The 21369-nt window shown below is 40.1% G+C and overlaps 1 protein-coding gene across 4 annotated transcripts in view; it reads left to right on the top strand.

Moving 5' to 3' along the window:
- Nucleotides 1-6904: 6904 nt before the first annotated feature.
- PPP2R2A (protein phosphatase 2 regulatory subunit Balpha) overlaps nucleotides 6905-21369 on the top strand; it is an 83433-nt gene continuing 68968 nt past the window's right edge. Inside the window, exons 1-2 of one of the 4 annotated variants that reach the window (XM_004270682.4) lie at nucleotides 6905-7225; nucleotides 9070-9144. In XM_004270682.4, the coding sequence (XP_004270730.1) occupies nucleotides 7219-7225; nucleotides 9070-9144 (82 nt within the window). In that variant the 5' untranslated portion in view covers nucleotides 6905-7218. Of the gene's footprint in view, nucleotides 7226-7586; nucleotides 7732-8602; nucleotides 8672-9069; nucleotides 9145-21369 lie in introns of those variants that run through there. The other 3 variants (XM_033429785.2, XM_033429786.2, XM_004270681.4) reach the window with 3 other exon arrangements.

The following is a 21369-nucleotide window of genomic DNA, read 5'->3' as shown; positions in this document are numbered from 1 at the left end:
ATCCCCGGGGAATTCCCTAGCGATCCAGTGGTTAGGGCTCAGCACTTCCACTGCCTGGGGCCAGGGTTCAATCCCTGGTTGGGGAACTGAGATCCCACAAGCCATGTGGTGGGGCCAAAAAAGAGAAAAAAAAAAAGAGGCACCCCTGTCAGACATATGAGCTAGCAGTAATATCTTTGGGTGTGGTAGTCCACTTTTTCCTAATAATTTGTTAATGTGTAATGTATAAATTTTTGAGCATGTAGTATGACTGATAATCATGGAATCAGGGGGCTCCAGATGTAAGAATTTATCAATACCTTAAGATAATATATTTGATATCCTTGTTTAAAAAGCATTTTGCGGGCTTCCCTGGTGGCCCAGAATACAGCTGCAGTGAGGTACATTTCTGTACAATACAGGGAAGAATGACTTAGTGATTATAGCCATCTAAGAATAGAATAGATTTTAGTCCTTGGTTAGTTGGAAGCTTTTAAGCAAAGGTTGAATGAACACTGGAGGGCATCTTGAATAGGAAATTCAAGTATCCGTTGTGAGAACTGGGCTAGTTAGTGTGAATTTCCTTTCGACTTTCAGCCTATACGTTTCCGTTATTTAAGCGTAAAACATGTACTGGTACCATAGCTAAACTCAAATGCCACCTTGAAGATCTACAGCATGGAAATAGAGATACTTCAAGCAAATAGGCCTTTTGAATAATACTTTGTCTATGTTACAGAGCATTTATGATCATTTAATAAACAACACTGAAAGTAGATTTCAGAGATAATGTTTAATTTCATAAAGTTTACATTTCACACCAAGGAGATTTCAGGCTGTATATTTATAGACCGTACCTCCCATGAAAGCATAAGACAAGATTTTTGGTTGCAGTTTATAAACAGAAGGTAATGGCATGAATTGACTAATCTTTCCTTCATCTTTAAATATACATGATGTTAAAAGACCAAAACAGAAATTTCTCGGTTTTAGGGTAAAGCCGTGGATTAAATCACATCTGTGTATACAGTTATAATGGACTACAACCTTTACTTTAATGTGGGAAATCTGGAACATAGACTTTATCATCATGCTCTACTACCAGCATTAGAATGGATCTTAAAATTAAGTTTATTCTTTTCCCTAATGTATACAGATTATAGAATATTTGGAGAAATGCAAATGTCAAAGGAGAAAAAATTACTCATTGTGCCACTGCCCAGAGACATTTCTGTGAGCCCCTTGTGCATTTCCTTTGTATTTTCGACTCTGCATATCTCGTGTATGTTTGTTGTACTACTTTGATCATATTGTATCAGTATTTTGTATCCTTTTCCTAAAGCACAAGCAATTTCCTCTGTTTTCCCAAACGTTTGATGACATAATAATCTTCCTGGTGGATTCACCATTGTTTTTCTTAAACACCTGCTAGTGTAGGATATTTTGGTGATTTCATAGTGAGTTCTACACCTTGAACATTGTGGGGTGAATTGTCATTATAGTCTAGACTCTGCAGAGTCTTGGGAAACTGTCTTCCAGGCCGAATTTATAGATATTAAGAAATTATGTAAAAAGCTGACATCTGCTTATAATATTCCCTGTAAAGCCCTTGAACCTGTTCCATATCAGAAAGCATGGCTCTGACGGGTTTGCCAGTGTTTTAAACCATATCATTTTCTCTTTTGAAAATTTATTTTATTCAAGTATAGTTGATTTATAATGTGTTCATTTCTGATATACAGCAAAGTGATTCAGCTATGCAGATATATGTATTCTTTTTCATATTCTTTTCCATTATGGTTTATCACAGGATATTGAATATAGTTCCTAAACGATATCGTTTTCTAATCAGGGACCTCTCTCTTTTATTTTTATTTTATTTATTTATTTTTTGGCCTCGCCACATGGCATGCAGGATATTAGTTCCCCGACCAGGGATTGAACCTGTGCCCACTGCAGAGGAAGTGCAGAGTCCTAGCCACTGGACTGCCAGGGAAGTCCCAGGGACCTCGCCTTTTACCTTTGAGTTGATGGTTTTTCCTAGACACCCCAAGTTCTAACTGCCTAGAGGAGAATCTAAGTGCCACTTCTACTTACTGTGGAGGAAGTTTGTGTTCATCTTAACTCCAAGGAAAAGAACAACTTTCAAGTGATTCTCCTCTCATCATATAACATTCTTTAAAAAGCCTTCTTGCAAAAACCCACGGGTGAGTCCCGTTAACTCCGTTCTGCTGGTGAGATTGTGGGTGTCCTTTAGTGCCTTTCAGCTCAGATTGGAAGCAAAACACCTCCAGGCCTTACAGACTGAAGGACGTCATCAGGAAAACCCAGAGGGAGTTTTCCTCTTGGTGTGCCTAAGCTGAACCCATCTCTGCTAGGAACTATTACTTTGTGCATCTGACACGTGGTCAGTTGTTGAAGTTCTGGCTCAGGCTCACATGGAAAAATGCTTGCATAATAGCACGTGGTTCATGTTGGTGAGGGAATGGTGTCCTATGGGATTCTCTTAGATAATATGTATTCGGGGACAAAGGACCAGTTGGAAGTAGTGTGGATGACTCTGCGTATAAGCAACTTACATCTTTAGCCAACTATTGCCTAACAAATATAGATCAGCGTGGCCAAGATAATTTGTAAAATGTCTCTTTCTTCCAGGATTAAGAAGGGTGAGGGAAAACACTTATGATACGGTAAGTGATAAGGAGCCAACATGTCAGTGGTTTTCTTCCCAAGCCAGAGAGATTTATTCACTCAGCCATCAATCCAACAAATTATGTGGCTTATGATATGGAGGTGAATATGACATACTTCCTACCCTCACAGAACTCAGTCTAGTAACAGACACATATTTAGATAATTCTAACATGATCTAGTAAGAGAGAAGTGCATTAGATTTTTTTAAATAAATTTATTATTTTTTAATTTATTTGGTTATTTTTGGCTGTATTGGGTCTTTGTTGCCACACACCGGCTTTCTCTAGTTGTGGCCAGCAGGGGCTACTCTTCGTTGCGGAGCACGGGCTCTAGGTACACGGGCTTCAGTAGTTGTGGCCCGTGGGCTCTAGAGCACAGGCTCAGTAGCTGTGGTGCACGGACTTAGTTGCTCCGCAGCATGTGGGATCTTCCCGGACCAGGGCTCGAACCCGTGTCCCCTGCACTGGCAGGCGGATTCCTAGCCACTGTGCCACCAAGGAAGCCCCAGTGCATTAGATTTTATGAGAATATTTTGGAAGCGCATCTAACACAGCTTAAGGTGGGTAGGGAATGGGGAAAATATAAGGGAAGGCTTCCTAGAGATAGTTACATCTACATTTTTTTGTTTGTTTTTAATATTTATTTATTTATTTTGGCTGCACTGGGTCTTAGTTGCGGCACGCGGGATCTTTCGTTGCGGCGTGCGGGCTTCTCTCTAGTTGTGGCACTCGGACTCTCTAGTTGTGGCGTGCAGGCTCAGTTGCCCCATGGCATGTGGGATCTTAGTTCCCTGACCAGGGATCAAACCCACGTCCCCTGTGTTGGAAGGTGGATTCTTAACCACTGGACCACCAGGGAAGTCCCCACGCAGGATCATTTAGTTGTGGGCGTTTGGTATCCTTTTAGTTGCGGCATGTGGACTCTTAGTTGTGAAATGCAGGATCTAGTTCCCTGACGAGGGATTGAACCCAGGCCCCCAGCAGTGGGAGCGCAGAGTCTTAACTGCTGGACCACGAGGGAAGTCTCTACATTGGTTTTAAAATAATCAGAAAGCGTTTCGTTGGCTGAGGAAGGAAAGAGGGATGGGCATGTGGGTGGGGGTGGGGTGAGTGGATGGTGATGTTCCAGGAAAGAGACAGTGTCTGCCAAGGTATTGAGGGGACACAGACTTATATTCTGGCAGTGCTTGTTTGAAATTTTTTTTTAAATAAATTTATTTAATTAATTAATTTATTTATTCTGGCTGCGTTGGGTCTTCATTGCTGTGCGCGGGCTTTTCTAGTTGCGGCGAGCGGGGGCTACTCTTTCTTGCGGTACACGGGCTTCTCATTGCGGTGGCTTCTCTTTGTTGCTGAGTACGGGCTCTAGGTGCGCAGGCTTCAGTAGTTATGGCATGCAGGCGCAGTAGCTGTGGCTCACGGGCTCTAGAGCACAGGCTCAGAAGTTGTGGCACAGGGGCTTAGTTGCTCTGCAGCATAAGGGATCCTCCTGGACCAGGGCTTGAACCCTAATCTCCTGCACTGGCAGGGTGGATTCTTAACCACTGCGCCACCAAGGAAGTCCCTTGTTTGAAATGTTTATTGGACATCTGTAGAAATGTCACGTAGGCAAGTAGAGGTGTGTATCTGCAGTTCCAAGGCAAGAACAGAGCTGGAGATCTAGATTTGGCAGTCACTGGTAAATACATGGTATTTATACCTGTAAATATCTGTAAATACTGAATGAAGTTGCCCAGAAGAGTGTGAAATTAGAGAAGAAGACCCAGAGAGACAGGATTGCCTTAATATTTAGAGGGTGGTCTGAGAGGAGGAGCCAGCAAGGAAGCTGAAAGGGGTGCCTAGAAAGTTTGGGGGGAACCAATAATGTGTCAAGAAAAAAAAGGGTCTCATTAAGCATGGGGTGATCAGCAGCTTCAAATGCTTTGGGGAAGGAGAGAAAGAGAAAACCAAGGAAGTGACCATTGCATTTGGTAACTTGAAGATCGTTAATGACCTTGACAGAAACTGTTTCCGTGAAGTAGCAGGGACAGAGCCATAGTGCAGAGGATGGAAGATAGAATGTAAGATAAGAACAGAGAGATGAACAAGAGCAACTCTTGTCTTTGGGCTAATGGGTCTTCTGGCCTCTCTTCCTAAGTGCCATTCAAAGGAAAGGGAGGGAGTTTGTGGTCCACCAAAAAGACTGCCCAGGGTCAAAAAGTGCCAGGTCACTCATACCAGGGCTCCAGAGGGCACTGATCCTTGCTTATTAGGCTCATCTCAGCTTCCACAGACATGTAGTACTTTCAAGACTCTATGTAATGTTCTTAGAACAGCACACAGCACATAGTCAGTGCTATGTGAACTTTTGTTAAAATTATCCCAGTTTCTAGGCAAGCTCTTTGGCGCCTAAGAAGAACAAATCATTTATGTAGACCAAATCATTTTTCAGGAAGTGTGAAGACACAAATCTTAACACATGGCAAAAAATGAAGCATAAAAAAGAAAAATGACTTGTGTATAGGGGTGCCAGTCCTCTAGTTTAATGATCTATTCTCTCTTTTCTGGTTAAGGTTTTTTAGAGAGCATAGGATTGAGCTATCGAACAAGGGCAGAGACATGAAAAGGAAAACAAAGAATAAAGGCATATCCAGAGAAATACATTTACAAAATCAACCAAAATAGAAGTCAGTACCACACACACTGCATTAAAGTTTTGTATCTTTCAGGTAGCTGAGAGATGACAGATACAGGGTGGATTTTTAGTTTTGGTTTGTTCATTGGTTAGATGAAAAATATTAACGTAGAAACGGAGGAATAATAATACAACGGTGCAGCTGTTCCACTGTGGAGGAATTTTGAAACCGAACTGCTCCGCAGATCAAGAATAAGGCAGAGGGCTTCTCTGGTGGCGCAGTGGCTGAGAGTCCGCCTGCCGATGCAAGGGACGCGGGTTTGTGCCCCGGTCCGGGAAGATCCCACATGCTGCGGAGCAGCTGGGCCCGTGAGCCATGGCCGCTGAGCCTGCGCTCCGCAACGGGAGAGGCCACAACAGTGACAGGCCCGCGTACCAGAAAAAAACAAAAAAACAAAAAAAAAAACAGAATAAGGCAGAAAGTGGAGATAATGGAGAGGAAGTGTAAATAATCATAAACTTCTCCTTGATCTCTGAATGCCTTATCACTCCTTTCTGCCTGAAGGTTAAATCCTGGATATTTTCACAGTTTTCATGTGGAAATTGTGGTTCTCTATCTTACAGGAATATTGTGGAGATTAAGTGAGATATGTAAAGTGTACAGTATATAGTGACTGCATCTTTAGTGCGTCTTTGAAAGAAGTACACATCCCCTCTTGACTGATGACTGGTGTTTCCAGTTTATTTTTTTCCTTATACCCTTTAACTCCACTGAAGATGCTTTCAATACAAATCTAATAATAACTGCAGCTAACGTTTATCATGTACTCAAATTAAGTCATTTAATCTTCGAAACAATTCTATAAGGTAGGATTGTTACCCTCATCTCGTGCGTGGAGTCAGCATTTGGCATCCTGGCTTCAGAGCCTATCTTAACTACTATTTCTACACTTTTGGCCGGACAGACCTGGGCCACCCTTTCGGGCATATTCTGCTGCTAGCAAACTGAGTTTTCTTTTTTGAAACCATTCTTAACTGCCTTCCTTTGCCAAGGGCTCTCGCCTCAGTTCCAGGGCCCATGAGAAGGTAATTTAATTCACCCAGATGGCACCAGCCCAGCTACGTCCTCCTCAGATCCGCGAACTTTCACCTTGGCTGAGCAACGAGTCAGCGCTACCGTCCCTGTATTTCACTGGCCGCGGGGCTGCCCCGCAGTGTCATTATTTTAAGTAGCAATACAGTACGGGTATTCTCTGCAAAGACACAAGACCCCACCAATCTCTACGAGCGACCACGTTAACTGGACCACTGAGCCGGCCCCAGAGTCCAGGCACTGGCGCGACGGTGTGGGCGCCGATGTGCAGCAGGACCTCGGACTGGGACTGGCAGGGCGGGCAGAGGGGGAACCGCCTGAGACAGGGAGCGCGCGGGCCAGGCCGGAGGGGACGCAGCAGGCGGGGCGAGGCGGGAAGGGGCGGGGCGAGGCGGGAAGGGGCGGGGCCAGGAGCCCGCCGGGCCGCTCCCCGCCCCTCCCCCTCCGCTCCTCGCTCCAGCCCTCGCCCCGCCCCGCCCCTCCGGCCCAGGCCTGCGGCTCCGCCCTCCTGGTGACGTCACTGGCCAGGCCAGCCGGCGCCATTTTGAAAGTGGAGTCGCCTGCCCTGCCGCCGCTGCCGCCGCCGCCGTCGCTGTCGTAGCCGCCGCCGCCGCCGCTGGAGAAAGAGCAAGAGTGGGGAAGACCAAGAGTGAAATCCACCATCCCGCCGGCTGGTTTGCCAGCCCCTCCTTCCTTCTCCCCCGACCCCCGCCCCCTCCCCCCACAGGTGCCATCCGCCGCCATCCGCCCTCTCTACCCCCCCATCCCCAGGTGAGGGGGGTGAGTTCAGGAAGCGGAGACCCCGAGGAACCCAGCAGGGTCACCATTTGCAGCGCAACATGGCAGGTAAAGGAGAAATCACCCTCTCCACTGACAAGGCACCGCTTCCTTCCTCCTCCCTCCATCACCCCCTAGCGACTGCTTGCGCCTCTTGGAGAGCCACGGGGCACCCCTGGGATTTCAGGGAATTGGTCAAGTGGGCTGGGGTGGGGGTGGGGCGGGTTCTGGAGAGGCGAGTGGTCGCTGTGGTATCGAAATGGCTTTGAACTGGAGGGCTGGAGCCTGGGCATGGGTGGGGGTGGGGTGTGTGCCGGCGAGCTGAGGGGTAAGGCGTGGGTGGGGCGGGGTAGGGGCTAGTGCCGATTCGTCCCTGCGCTTGGGAGCCCGGTGGAACCTCCGCCCCCGCCCCCCCAGGGGGCTTTTCTGCGGCTCTTCCTTCCTTTAGTTCCTATGTTTCTCTCTGCTGCAAGCCTTTTTGGGTGTTCCTACAAATATATTTTGCACTGAGAAGGAAGTGTGCTTTATAAGTTGAAATACAATGGGGACATAACGTGTATTTCTTTCCACTGTGGGTACGTATATTTTTGAGACTGTAAGCCTGAATTTTTTTTTTTGTTTGGAACCATCTCCCTTTCGTTTTTTTTTACCCTTTAGGTCCAAAGAGTGCAAGGCCTCTAATACAGCGAGTTGCGTGAAAAATGTAATTTTAACTTTCCGTTTTGCATGTTAGCTTTTGTGCAGATGTCCTTTTCCCAAAAGGGTTTCATGGAGTTAGTTAAAATAGTTGTGGAGCTCAGAGATATAAATAGCCAAGAGGAGAGAGATTTAGGTAAAAGCTTGGGGCGGAGGGGGGGAGATGCAGAGAGAAAACCAGGTTGGAATATTTAGCAAGGAATGGAGGTGAAGGAAGAGAAAGATAATTGCTTTGAGGATTATTTTTGTGTATTTTGGTGTTGCTGAATATCTTCCTTCATCTAGTAGAATCAGTCCTAGATCTAGATTCAGTTTCTTTCTCCATAGATCCAGGACATTGCCCCCTCCCTGCTTGGCAGTGAAATGGAAACATTCAGGGACTAAACCAGTTTTCCGTGCTTTTATCAATATTTAGATAGATAATTAAACCTGTAAAAAAGTTAACATATTGGATTGACTTAGGGTTTGCTATGCATAAGTTGCTTTTTGGCCTTGTTGAATGATTAAGTGAAATTAAAATTGTTCTGCACAAGATGATGACAAATGAGCGAAATTAATTCTTTGCCAGGTCCTTTGGATTCTGACGGATTAGGTGAAGGGAGGCAAACCAAGCTTCCTTTTGGCAATCTCTTCACCAACATTCAATTCAGTTTCTTTTCCTCTCTGGAGCCAGTGATTTGCTGGTAATGAACTGCAAAGAAATGGGTGGTGATGTTGTGTTTGCTGTATGTGCGCTGTGGTGATAGGGTTCATATGAATCATCGCTCCTCACCCAGGCAGTAATGTTCCTGAAGTTTTCTCTTCGTTCCGTGTTTTATGGTAGCTTAACCTTATTAACTCTCCTGCCGCCTTTTGTAGCCTTAAAGGAAAACTCTTTAACTTTCGGTATTTACTTTTTTCTGGTAGGTCTTGCTTGAAGTAAGGCTTTTACTGTGTTTGAGGGGAAGGGAAAATGGAAGGGAACTTTTGAACTGATGTACAGTGGTAACGATAGTACATGGCCTTTAAATATTTCAGACCTGGAATCTCTCTCTCTTTTTTAATGCAGTACCAACTATTGGGGACTAACCTTTTTCCAAATTAGTGCTGTGGGGTGGTGGTTGTATGTGTGGGCAGTACCAGGCTGTTAGTATCATGCCAACTATGGATGCCATCTCTGTTTATGAGAGTAAACATGAGTAGGACTCAGTTTTAATTGGTATGTTTTCTTTTTCCAGGAGCTGGAGGAGGGAATGATATTCAGTGGTGTTTTTCTCAGGTGAAAGGAGCAGTAGATGATGATGTAGCAGAAGGTAAGAAAGCATTTAATAATGCAGAATTTGGATATAGAATCTTTCCAAAATCTCTGTTGCTGAAGGATTTCCTTTCAGCTGAGTCTGTTCTAGTTTAAGAACATTTTATGTTTGTTGTCCAAGCAGGGAAAGAACAGTTTTAAAAGTCACCTTTCTGGAAGATAATCTTAAATCTTTTATTACTTATGCCGTGTTTTATTATTATTTTTTCCTGAATAAAATAAGGAGCACTAGATGATGATATATATAAAACCGTCACAAGAAAAATCTAAGGTCCATGCGGTAAAGGTGTCCTTGCTGTGTAAATTTCACGTACAAATAAATGGTGATGAATTTTCATGGTTGTACACTGCTTTTAGATAATTTAGTTGAACTAGGTGCCATCAATATTTAGCTCAGAAATATTCTTGATAGCATCTTCCATTTTGAGGGGAGATTTTTAGTTTTTTTGGACTTGCCTACTATGAGAGTGTGGTGTTGATTGGCATATTCTGTGAAGAAATGCTGGCTCAAATGATGCATTTAATTGTCTTATAAAGATTAACTTAGGTGGATAAGAAAATAACGGTGTTATAGATATATAGCATGTCTTCTGGAGAGCTTATTGTTGTGTATTTTGAAGCTGGATTTGATCAGTGGAAGGGCTTTAGTTTTCCCCCAGATTTGTTTATTAGTGTATTTCAAAATTCTAGTTTTGAAACTCTAGGATTTTACATTCATTTGAGATGGTCTTAGATGGAGGAAGTCTTGAGATGGAGGAGACATTATATTCAATAAACTAGTTTTATTATTTCATTGTTCAGAAATATTAAAGTTTGAATTTTAATAGTATTGTGTGTTTGAATTACAGTAGGAATTTTCTAATACTCAGATAATTAAAATATGTACTTTTAATTTTCAAAAATTTGTCTAGTGAAAATTTATAAATTATCTGTCTCTAGATTGTGTTGTCCTCATAATAAGATCCTATTTCTGACTTATGGTCAGTGTACTGTTTGTTTTGAGGGTTTTTCCAAGGCCACGGTAGGATGATAGCCTTGTGTTGAGCCAGTTGAATGCTTGGATTTGCTTGTGTCAGTGTTACTCGTTTTTGGTTTTTTTTTAAATTTTAAAATTTATTTATATTTTTAAAATTTTGGCTGCGTTGGGTCTTCGTTGCTGCGCACGGGTTTTCTCTAGTTGCGGCGAGCGGGGGCTACTCTTCGTTGCGGTGCGCAGGCTTCTCATTGCGGTGGCTTCTCTTGTTGTGGAGCACGGGCTCTAGGCCCGCAGGCTTCAGTAGTTGTGGCACGCGGGCTCAGTAGTTGTGACTCGCAGGCTCTAGAGCGCAGGCTCAGTAGTTGTAGCGCACGGGCATAGTTGCCCCGCGGCATGTGGGGTCTTTCTGGACCAGGGCTCGAACCCGTGTCTCCTACATTGGCAGGCTGATTCTTCACCACTGTGCCACCAGGGAAGTCCTCAATGTCATTCTTTTTTTTTTTTCAATGTCATTCTTAATTAAGTACCTGATCAGTTTGCTGAATTGTGTGGGGAGCCAACTGGCATACATTGTACTTCTGATACAGAGCACTCTCACATTTCTTTCTATTGAATCCTCATCTGTTTTTCAGATGAGAAACTGGAAGCTTAAAGCAGTTAAGAGACTCACTGATGGTTATACAAATAGTGTAAATCAGGGTCTTCTGATGAAGCCTGTGGTGTTTGGCTTGTTCAGAGAAATAAATCCTAAGTTGAAGGGAGGAGTCATGTGTTACTCATTTAGTAATTCCATTACCTATTGAACAGTAGGCACTCAGATATTGGATCATTAGTTCTGTGCTGTTGTGTAATACTCGCCAAGTTATGAAAGTGCTGTATACTTGAAAAACATTCCTTTGTTGTTGTCCATTTATTCCCTTTATCAAAGATCTTCTAGGGGCCTCCTAAATGCTGAGCACTAGGGCTCCAAGGTGTCTAGAATACAAACCCTGTGCGTAGTTCACTGTTAAACAGGCAAAGACCACATGCATTTGATTTAATCAGAAGAAATTGATGATTCCAAACTTAACTGAACCAAATGATAGTTTGTGACATGTATGATGGATCAGTGGTAACTTTCTTCTGCTAATATTTAGTAACTGCATTTTGCAACTGATTCACTAAATAATTTTCATCTGTGGTTGTTAAATATTACTTTTAACATACAGTGCATTCCTAGTATCTTATCCTGAAGCTTGGTATGTATATTTTAATAGAAACATGATTTATTCTAGTACCTATGTCTATACAAATGCAGTAAGTATAAAAAGCACCCAATTTTCAAATTATGCAGCTTTAATTTGGGTTTTTTGCATACTGTAGTTTGCACATCATAGTCTATTATGTTTATTTTACTAAGAGAAGGTTTACTTTTCTGAAATAAAGTAAGATTAATACATTTCCCCCTTGGTTTAGATTATAATCTCTAAATGGGTTACATCTGGCTCAACCTTTAGTTTAGCTTGCCTGTTTTCTGTTAACAGTACATCCTAAGTTCTTTTCCATCAAAGGCACCAAATTGTCTTTCCCCTCCTACATGTATTCAGCTGTCATGGCATACTCTTTTTACTTCTGTAATGCTTTAATCTTCTTTCCATACCCACTTTTACCTTGGTTAAGGTTCTCAGTATCTCTCATCAGGATTGCTCTAACTTCCTAAATGATTCCCTGCTTCTTGTCATGTTTTGCTTCTAAGTTAATCTTAAATGCCGTCCCAGTTTTATTTTCCTCAGAAATCTTTAGTGGTCAGTGTATCCACAGGCTTATGAATTACATTCAGATATTTTAGTATAGAATGTGAGACTTCTCACTGGTATGGCCCCTACTTCTCTAAGTTTATTTGCTAGTGTGGTTTACGATCCAGCTAAATGGATACAGTTCTTCACACAAGTCCTGTACACTCTTACTTTGGGGACTTCGTGATTTTTTTTTTTTTTTTTTTTTTTGCTGTTCCTACCTTGGAAGGCCTGATATTCCTGCCACAGTTCTCTTATCAGAATCATACTTATCCTTCAGGTCATGCCTGTAACCCTTTTACTACTCATCTCCCTTTTTTGGGAGTATTTTAAGAATCTACCTTCGTAGCACTTTGTATTTATAATATTAGTACCCCAAACCTCTACTGTTGTACTGTAAGCTGTATGTGGGACATTCTATATATAAACTGCTATGCTTAAGAGAAAGCCTGGAACACAATAGGTATCCAGTATTTATTGAATGGAGGAAGAAAATTTACTATAATGAGGTTATGAAGGGGGACAAGTATGGGTGAAAGGTAGCATGACTGAGACATACTTTTGGCAATCATGAGTTTATTTACTTGGCAGCTTTGTAAGTGGACTGATGGTATATAGCCGTGTAGTAGAAAGAAGCGAGGAGGCCTTGGGTTTCTATCCTAGCGACAGACTAGTATATGTCACTTGTGGTAAGTACTCCTCTGAGTTCCAGTATGCTTAGCCTTAAGAAAACAGAACTGGATTAGGTGATTTCGGTTGTTCTTGTACTCTTAATCTTGTTAACTCTCAAATATGTCTTAGAAAAGAGACAGCCCCACATTATTATTACTGGTAAGTTAAATTGTTTGAGATGTTAGACTTTCTGGGGGCCTTAATTTAAAAATAAGACAGTGGACTTAGTTACTCAAGGCTCAGAATTTTTCCTTAAATAACATTACAGAACTAAGACAGAATTTTGACATTTGATCAGATACTCTCATTGTCTTTTGGCCCATGTAAGCCCTTCAGGACAGTTACAGCCTGTGTTGGGGTACTTATTCTGTGCACACACGGCTCTTCAGGCACTTTAAGTAGTTTACCTTTGATGTAGCTGATTGTTTGGGAGAAGGATGAGGCACTAAAATCATTCTCATGTAGTTTTTATTTTAACCTTCATAGTTAACAGTAATAACATTTTATCATATCCTGTACTTTTAGTTTTTCCTTTATTGATAGCTATTCTCCCATGAGAAGGTAGGTCAGAGCACAAAGTCCATGGTTTGAATCCTGCCCAGTCACCTACTAGCTGTGTGATCTTGGGCAAGTTAACTCAACCTCTTTGTGCCTGTTTTCCCCCTCTGTAAAATGAGGATGACAGTAAAACTTGTCTTAGGATTTTGTTTTGATGATTAAATGAGTTAATATTCCTAAAACAGAAACCCAGCACATAATAAGGGTTTAGCTATTGTTATTACTTGAATATTTAGGATGAGTAAGGGAGAGTAGGAGAATGAGGAAACTGGGCAATTGTCTTTAAAGGCTATTAAAAACTTCTCATCAGCCAAAGTGAGGAAAATGGTGTATGTGTATGTTTTATACATATTCTCTGATTCCACAGATACAAAGTTCAAAAACATTTAGAATTAAACCATAGATTTAGAGACACATATGAAGCTGGTAAAACTCTATAAAGAATAGCTACAAAGTAATTAACTGTAAAAGCCAGGATAGTGGTTATCGTTAAGCAGTGATAGGCAGTTGTGATTGCCAGGGGTTCTGGGAAGGCTCATGGGGTGGCAAATTGACCTGGATGGTGGTTGTACAAATGTTTGTAATAACTGATTAACCTGAAGATTGTTGTTTTGATTTTGATTTTCTGTATTTGTTAGACTTCACAATGAAAAAGGTTTTTAAAAAATCCCATACTATACTAAAGGGTTTAGAATGAAAAATGGCAATCCCTTCCACACTCACTCCCTAATCCTCCTTAGCCCTTCTCCTAAAGGCAATTATGTTGAACCCTTCTTCTAGCTGTTTCCCTTGGGCTTAATTACATTTTTTGTGAATAAAATTATATTTCTATTTCTTTCAATTTTAGACATTTTCAATTGACTTCCTTCCATGGTAGATGAAGATTAAGCTGTTGACGTTTTTGTGCGTTTGCCCCAGCGTTACATCACATGTTGTGGTTAAATTAGAAGTCAGTGCTTACATTGTTACGAGGATGCAGATGTTCTCTACTGAGCTGTACTACACTGTAGTGTTGCTCATTTCTTGTGCATCCCTTCATTTTCCCTGAAGCTAATAGTTGCCTGTTTTTTAATTTGCCTAGTTCTTTTGAATTTTTAAAAAAACTTCATTATGGAGATTTTGAACATTACAGGAAGAAGATGGAGTAGTATAATGAACTCCCATCACCCAACATCAACATGTGGCCAGTGCTGTCCCATTTATAACTTGGCATGACTTGACTCCTTCCCAGTTCTTTGTTATTTACTAATAGAGATATTATTGGTTTTGTTTTTAAAATCTAGATTCAACAAACTAGAAAACCAAGTTCATCATTTTAATGTGAAACAGTAAGGAATTTTTCCTCATGATTTTTTGCAGTAGCAATTCTGATAATTTGTTAATTTGTTCAAATTTTACTTGTGAAAATAAAATTATTAAAAATTCAAATACACTTGGATAATCTGAAGTGTGTAATTTTGGGTGAAAGATAAGGAAAAATTAACCAATATTGGTTATTTTAATGCAAATTTTCACTATTTAATATTAAGTATTAAATAATAAATTTTTATTATTTTCATTAATTAATGTAAGTATACTTTTCCTCATCTCCATATTTGATATTCTTAAACTTTCTTTTATAGGATATTATTTTAGGGTATGATTTTATTACATGAAGTCAGTGAAACTTGGATCCAGATGTATTGCATCTTTTTCAACACTGCTTCCTGTTTATTTTTGGACTTAGACTTGTGGACTGGTTCTTGGAAAAAAAACTTTCATTGGAGAGTCTAAATACTCCCCGAATAAGGACATAAATAAAATTTGAGAAGCAAATAATCTTTGGGGTATCACACAAAATTTGAGGGTTTTAAATCCATTCAGTATGTTTTATGCTACAATATAAATAGATTTTAAGATCATTTGTGTTCTGTGTTTCTTAGAGTAGTATGCATGTTCGATTTAGGCACTAGGGTCAATTTGTAGAAGAAAATAGTAGAACCCCATTTTTTGCAAATTTCAGAATATTGGCACATCAGCTGTATTCCAGAACGTAATGACTCATAGCAAAGGTATTAGTTAACATTCTTACCTTGTTTCACATGTCACACATCTTTCTCTCAGCACTAGCATTACTGCTGACAGAAGTCTGGTACTAATGCAGTACCATCACTTAAAGTAGTGTAACTTCGCCCATTAAATAACATGAATGATCATATTTATCTAGTATTAGGCAGTATCCTTGTTTTCTTTTAAGATGCTAAAAATTTTTTCTTACCCCTTTATTGGTAAAAAAAAAAAAAAAATTACAAGAGATAATGGCATTTTGTCTCAGGTTACTAAAATAAACCAAAAATTACACTTAGGTATTTTTTAGTACTCTCTTTTAGTGAACTATATTTTAAAATTTTTGAAGATTGTGGAATAAGCAGAATGATGAGAGACTGAAGGAAAGAATTAATTTTATTAAATCAGTAAAAAGATTACCATATATTACGTATTTATACATCTATATTTGCCTAGTTGAGTTGCAGGAAGAAAGGTAAACTTTATTTTAAGCTTCTTATGCTGTTAAATAGGAAAATTAAAGGGTTGGAGATAGATGTTTTAGCTAATATTCTCAATTACAGTCTCTTTTCCCTTCTCTTAGGTGATAATGGAAATTAAAATTGAGTAATCAAAGGTCTGCAAGTTGCTTCCTTAGTAGAAGGAAAGAGAAGTAAAGTCTGGTAATATATAAATTAGATTTCTCAATTATGTGCCAGGTACTGTTTTAGGTGCTTTATTGATATTGTTATTAATCTTTGAAATAAATAGATGCTGTTGTTTTTCCATAGAGACAGGAAACTTGGCTAGGAAGGCTAGTTTACTAACTGTATCCTTGAGCAGGTGGTAGAGCTGGGATTCTTACCTCAAACCTTTAAATTTCCCTAATGTAATTTTATTTACTTAAAAACTTGAGCTGCTTCTTTTAGTTTAGGTGAAGGTGTTTGAGGTTGTTGGAATGTGACTTGTTTAGAGTTTATTTGTAATGCCAAGCAGATTATTGTTGTTTTGAAGTAATTAAATCCAACTTGGAGATTTACTGAATCTTCTGCTAATGGAATTCTTAAGCTAGGACATTGGATAAGGGGTTTTTGAACCTTCTGATGTTGTATGTAAAGTTGTAATGTGTGTGCTTGTACGTAGGTGCATTTTTCTGGTCACAGGGGGTCTGTAACCACTGTCAAAACAGCGATCATTTATTCCATTTTGACGTGTGGTCTGGCAACCCCTCAACTGTGTCAGAACGTCTCTGAAGTTGAAACTATTTTCATGATAATATTTGCCTTTTTCACTGTGTTGACATTTGCACCAATGGTACAAAAGTAAGGGTTGGTAAATCTGCAGGCAACTTAGCATGTATCAAGGCCTTGGCACCAAATGGTACCAGTAGTCATGGTAATCTTCATTGCCATGTACCAGCAGTTTTAAAATGCCAGTTTTACGTAATGTCTTTGATGAAACAGTAAAAATTAATTTTGTCAAGTCTCTGCTATTGAAAGTCTTGACCCTTGAGTACATGTGTGTTGAACATTCTGTTTGACAGAATGGAAAGTACACTTATACCATTCTGTTATAGACCAGACAGAGTACAGTGGTTGAAGGAAAAGTATGGGTGCAATTATTTGTTTCAAGCTGAAGTAGTTGCTCTTTTCATGGAACATTATTTTTACTAGAAGGAGCTACTGACAAACTACTCAGACTTGTATATTTGGCAGACATTTTCTCAAATGAACGGTGAATCTGTTACCTCAATGGACAGTATTTGTTGCCCGTGATAAAATCTGAGCTTTCAAGCAAAACTCAAAGTTTTGGAAAACGTGTATCTCCTGAGCTTGATAACTTCTGAATACTTACAGATATTTCAGATGAGATCAGTAGTAATATTAATGATTGTGATTTTTAATACTGTGTAATGAAATGTGTCAACATTTGGAAAATCTGCATAACTGAATGGCCAATGCTTGTGATGCTAAAAAGTTATGCATAAGTAAAAGTGCAAGATAGAGCAATGGATTCTAATATAACAGACAACTGGTATGGTTTCAGACTCCACAAACCTTTAAGAAACTATCACGTGTTGAGTTTTGCTGTAGTATCAAAGAGATATCCGTAGTACCTGAAAAGCCTATTAAACTATTCCTCCCAGGACTTCCCTGGTGGTCCAGTGGTAAAGAATCTGCCTTACAATGCCGGGGACACAGGTTGATCCCTGGTCAGGGAACTAAGATCCCACATGCCTCGGGGCAACTAAGCCCTTGCGCCAGAACTACTGAGCTAGCGAGCCTCAACTAGAGCCTGTGTGCTGCAAACTACAGAGCCCACGCGCCCTGGTGCCTGTGCGCCACAACTAGAGAAGAGAAAACCCGCACGCCACAACTATAGAGAAGGCTGTGTGCTGCAACGGAAGATCCCACATGCTGCAACTAAGCCCCGACACAGCCAAAAATAAATAAAATTTAATAAATAAAGCTTAAAAAAAAAGTCAACATCTATTTTAAAAAAAAAAGGAAACTATTCCTCCCTTCCCAACTACATACCTAAGACTGGATTTCTTCATATATTTAACCTACACAACATAGTGTAGTATGTTGGATGCAGAAGCAATTAAGAGAACCTCAGCATCTTCTGTTAAGTCAGACATTAAAAAGATTTGCAGCAATGTAAAACAATGCCGTTCTTCTCACTGATTTTTTTTGGGGGGGGGCAATAGTCTCTTTTTTTCTTTTTATAACTTTTTTGTTAATGTGTAGGGCTTTTTATTACATTCTTATTTTTTGGCTGCTTTGGGTCTTCGTTGCTGCACGTGGGCTTTTCTCTAGTTGCGGCGAGTGGGGGGCTACTCTTCGTTGTGGTGCATGGGCTTCTCACTGCAGTGGCTTCTCTTGTTGTGGAGCATGGGCTCTAGGCATGCGGGCTTCAGTAGTTGCCACACGTGGGCTCTAGGGCGCCCAGGCTTCAGTAGTTGTGGCGCATGGGCTTAGTTGCTTTGGGGCATGTGGGATCCTCCCGAACCAGGGATCGAACCCGTGTCCCCTGCATTGGCAGGCAGCTTCTCAACCACTGTGCCACCAGGGAAGTCCCCGCTTATTACATTTTTAAATAAGTAAGTATTTGAAAATTTAAAATATCTTTGAGGTCTTCAGATTTTAATAGTATAAGGAAATCCTGCCATCCAGAAATACCTCACAACTGTGGGCTTAGTCTGTTAATTTCATTGTTCTATTGCTTTAAAAGAATCTCATGGGGGCTTCCCTGGTGGCGCAGTGGTTGGGAGTCTGCCTGCCAACGCAGGGGACGCAGGTTCGTGCCCCGGTCCGGGAAGATCCCACATGCCGCGAAGCGGCTAGGACCGTGAACCATGGCCGCTGAGCCTGCGTATCCGGAGCCTGTGCTCCGCAACGGGAGAGGTCACAGCAGTGAGAGGCCCGCGTACCGCAAACAAACAAAAAAAAATCATGAACTATAAGTGATCAGAAAGAATCATAAAGTGCTGCTTTTGTGCATGTGTATTTAAAGCTTTCCTATGACTTCAGATTGTTTCAGCCTACTTACTCCCTTGCTGTTCTTTAGGTACCAAATTAAATCTGCCTTCAGTTTTTCAGGGCTTTTCCCACTATCTCTGCTGAGGTCCAGCTATCATTAATACTTAATGTAGGAATACTAAATTCCTTAAAGCCTAGTCTAGTGCCATTTCTGGGTTGGCTGCCTGGTCATTAGAAATGAGTTGGTGCCCTTGACATTGTGTTTTATTTTGAACCCGACATGTAGTGGTTTGATGTGTTACTTTTTTCTTGTAAGAAAGTCACAGAATTGGCATGGTAACTATTTTCAACTCTTAACCACTAAAGGGAGGAAAGGAGAAGGAACAGTGTTTTTCTTTAAATTCTACTTTAAAATGCAGCATAATTCTATATTTAAATAGTTGCTGAGTTTCCCATTTGAAGAATGCAGTATCAACTATTTATTGCTTAGTATTTTCAGGGTTTTTTTGTGGCTACTTTTCTACCCTTTTAAAAAAATTGTCAAAGTATGTAGGACTTTTAAAACTAGCTTTACCAATTTTCCATCCATGTTTAAACATTTAAACATTTTTAAATAAACATTGAGTTTATTTTAAAAATAGCTAATTTTTTATTAATATGGACATTTTTAGTTAATGTTAGCTGTAGCTGATTAAAATGTCATCTAGATCTTTGCCTGTGGCATATGTGGAATTCCTGGCAATTCATTATTGAGTGCTTCTGTGTGCCACTATACCAAGGGTCAGGCTCTTGTAATTTTAGTTTCTATAGGTTGACTTTCTCTCTGAATGTTCAGATATCAACTGGAATTTTCTTTTCTGAAGTCCTTGAGTGATCTCTTTTATCCAGTTCAAGGGGGTTCATGGAACAATGACCCTGTTTAAGAACCTCTGCTTTAATCTAAAAATTTGTCTGTGATTATATGCCTATATGGTTAAGTTGGAGGAGTCAAGGATATTTTATATGGTAACGATAGTTTTTAGGCTATTAAAAGGGTATTCTTTCTTAGGAATCTTGTTAGTACTTACTGTTACTGATATAATATTAGAGGGATGAATCTTCTAACTGGACCTGACAGCTTTAGTGTATTCCCATCTTGATTTTTTTTTTTTAATTAAAAAACTGCTGTCTCCTTAACCATGGGTAAAAATATTACAGTGTATATTGGATTTTTATCTGATTGCTTGTTTATACTTCATTCAGAAGGAATCTAAATTCTTCTTCAGTAGTCTGTATTAAGAGAGAAACCGAAGTTGGTAAAAGGGATTGGTGGGAACATTTTTTAAATTATTTGAAAATCTGGAACAATGTTACTTTTTAGAACTTGCCATTGTAGTTTCAGGTCAGCTGCCTATGAAAGTGGAAACAACCTTTTTGGTGTTTCCCCACGTCTGTTTTTTTTTTCTTTCCCAGTTTACCACAAGGTGAGAGTCTTGTGGGCCTGGAGTAGATGTGTTTTTAAGATAGCATAAGAGGAATCTTTAATATTTTCTGTTGGCTAATAGATTGGGAAGGCTGTATTTCAAGAAAACAAGCTGTTGTAGGCAATCAGTAACTCTTGTCAGATTCCTTATGTAGGGATGCAACATTAGAAATGGTTATAAGAATTGGTAGTGGGGAAGGGACTGCTCATAGTCTTCTTTTTTCCCCTTGACAAGAATTATTTTTGTCTAGCAGCAGATAAGTGAAGTACTTTTTAGCTCCCTAATGTTTTTATGTTTTTTTATTGTAAAAAAACACAAAAACATAAAGTTTACCATCTTGACCATTTTTAAGTGTACAGTTCAGTAGTGCTAACTGTATTCAAATTACTGTGAAACAGATCTCCAGAACTTCATCTTGCAAAACTGATACTGGACCCATTAAACAACAACTCCCCATTCTCTCCTCTGCCCTGGTATCCACCACTGTGCCTTCTGTTTCTGTGAATTTGACTAGTTCAAATACCTCATACACGTGGAATCATACAGTATTTGCCTTTTTGTGACTGGCTTATTTCATATCCTCAAGGTTCATCCATGTTGTAGCATGTGACAGGATTTCCTTCCTTTTTAAGGTTGATTTCATTTTATGTATATACCACATTTTGTTTTTCCATTCATCTTTTGACAGACACTTAGTTTGTTTCCACCTCTTAGCTATTGTGTACTTCTAGCCTTTTTATATATAGCTGGGGTTCTGTGGGGAGGAACATCCTATAAGTACTTTCTGTAAGTGATTGGAGGTGGACAGGAAGAACCCTAAGCAGAACATGAAAGTATCAGATTAGAGGATATTAAAGAATACAGATCGGTACTGCTGTGATACAAGTCTGTTATCCCAGATTAACAGTTTGAGGACAAGAACTGGGTTACTTTATTTTGTAGGCTATTTCAGGATAAGTTTAGGCAAAATCTAAATTTTTGACCAAAGTTTCACCTCATTTGCAGTTTCTGGTTAAAAATAGAAAATCCCATAGATTTTGTAAGTCACATTTCATTACTGTAAAACTAACAGTAAAGACAGTCAGTATGTTGTTTTGTGTGTACTTTAATTAGGCAAAGTCTTCACCATAATAGGAAAATTTGATAACTGCATTGCATTTCTTTATAATGAAATCGTAGATAAGGAATGACCAAGGTTGCGTTTCTTAACAATAGCCTTTGAGGTAGACATTATTGTCATTTTGTACACAAGGGCACTGAAGCTCCAAGAAG

This window comes from Orcinus orca, chromosome 6 (genome assembly GCF_937001465.1).
Source record: "Orcinus orca chromosome 6, mOrcOrc1.1, whole genome shotgun sequence".
NCBI classification, from domain to species: Eukaryota; Metazoa; Chordata; class Mammalia; order Artiodactyla; family Delphinidae; genus Orcinus; species Orcinus orca.
This window is presented reverse-complemented; position numbering and strand designations above follow the sequence as displayed.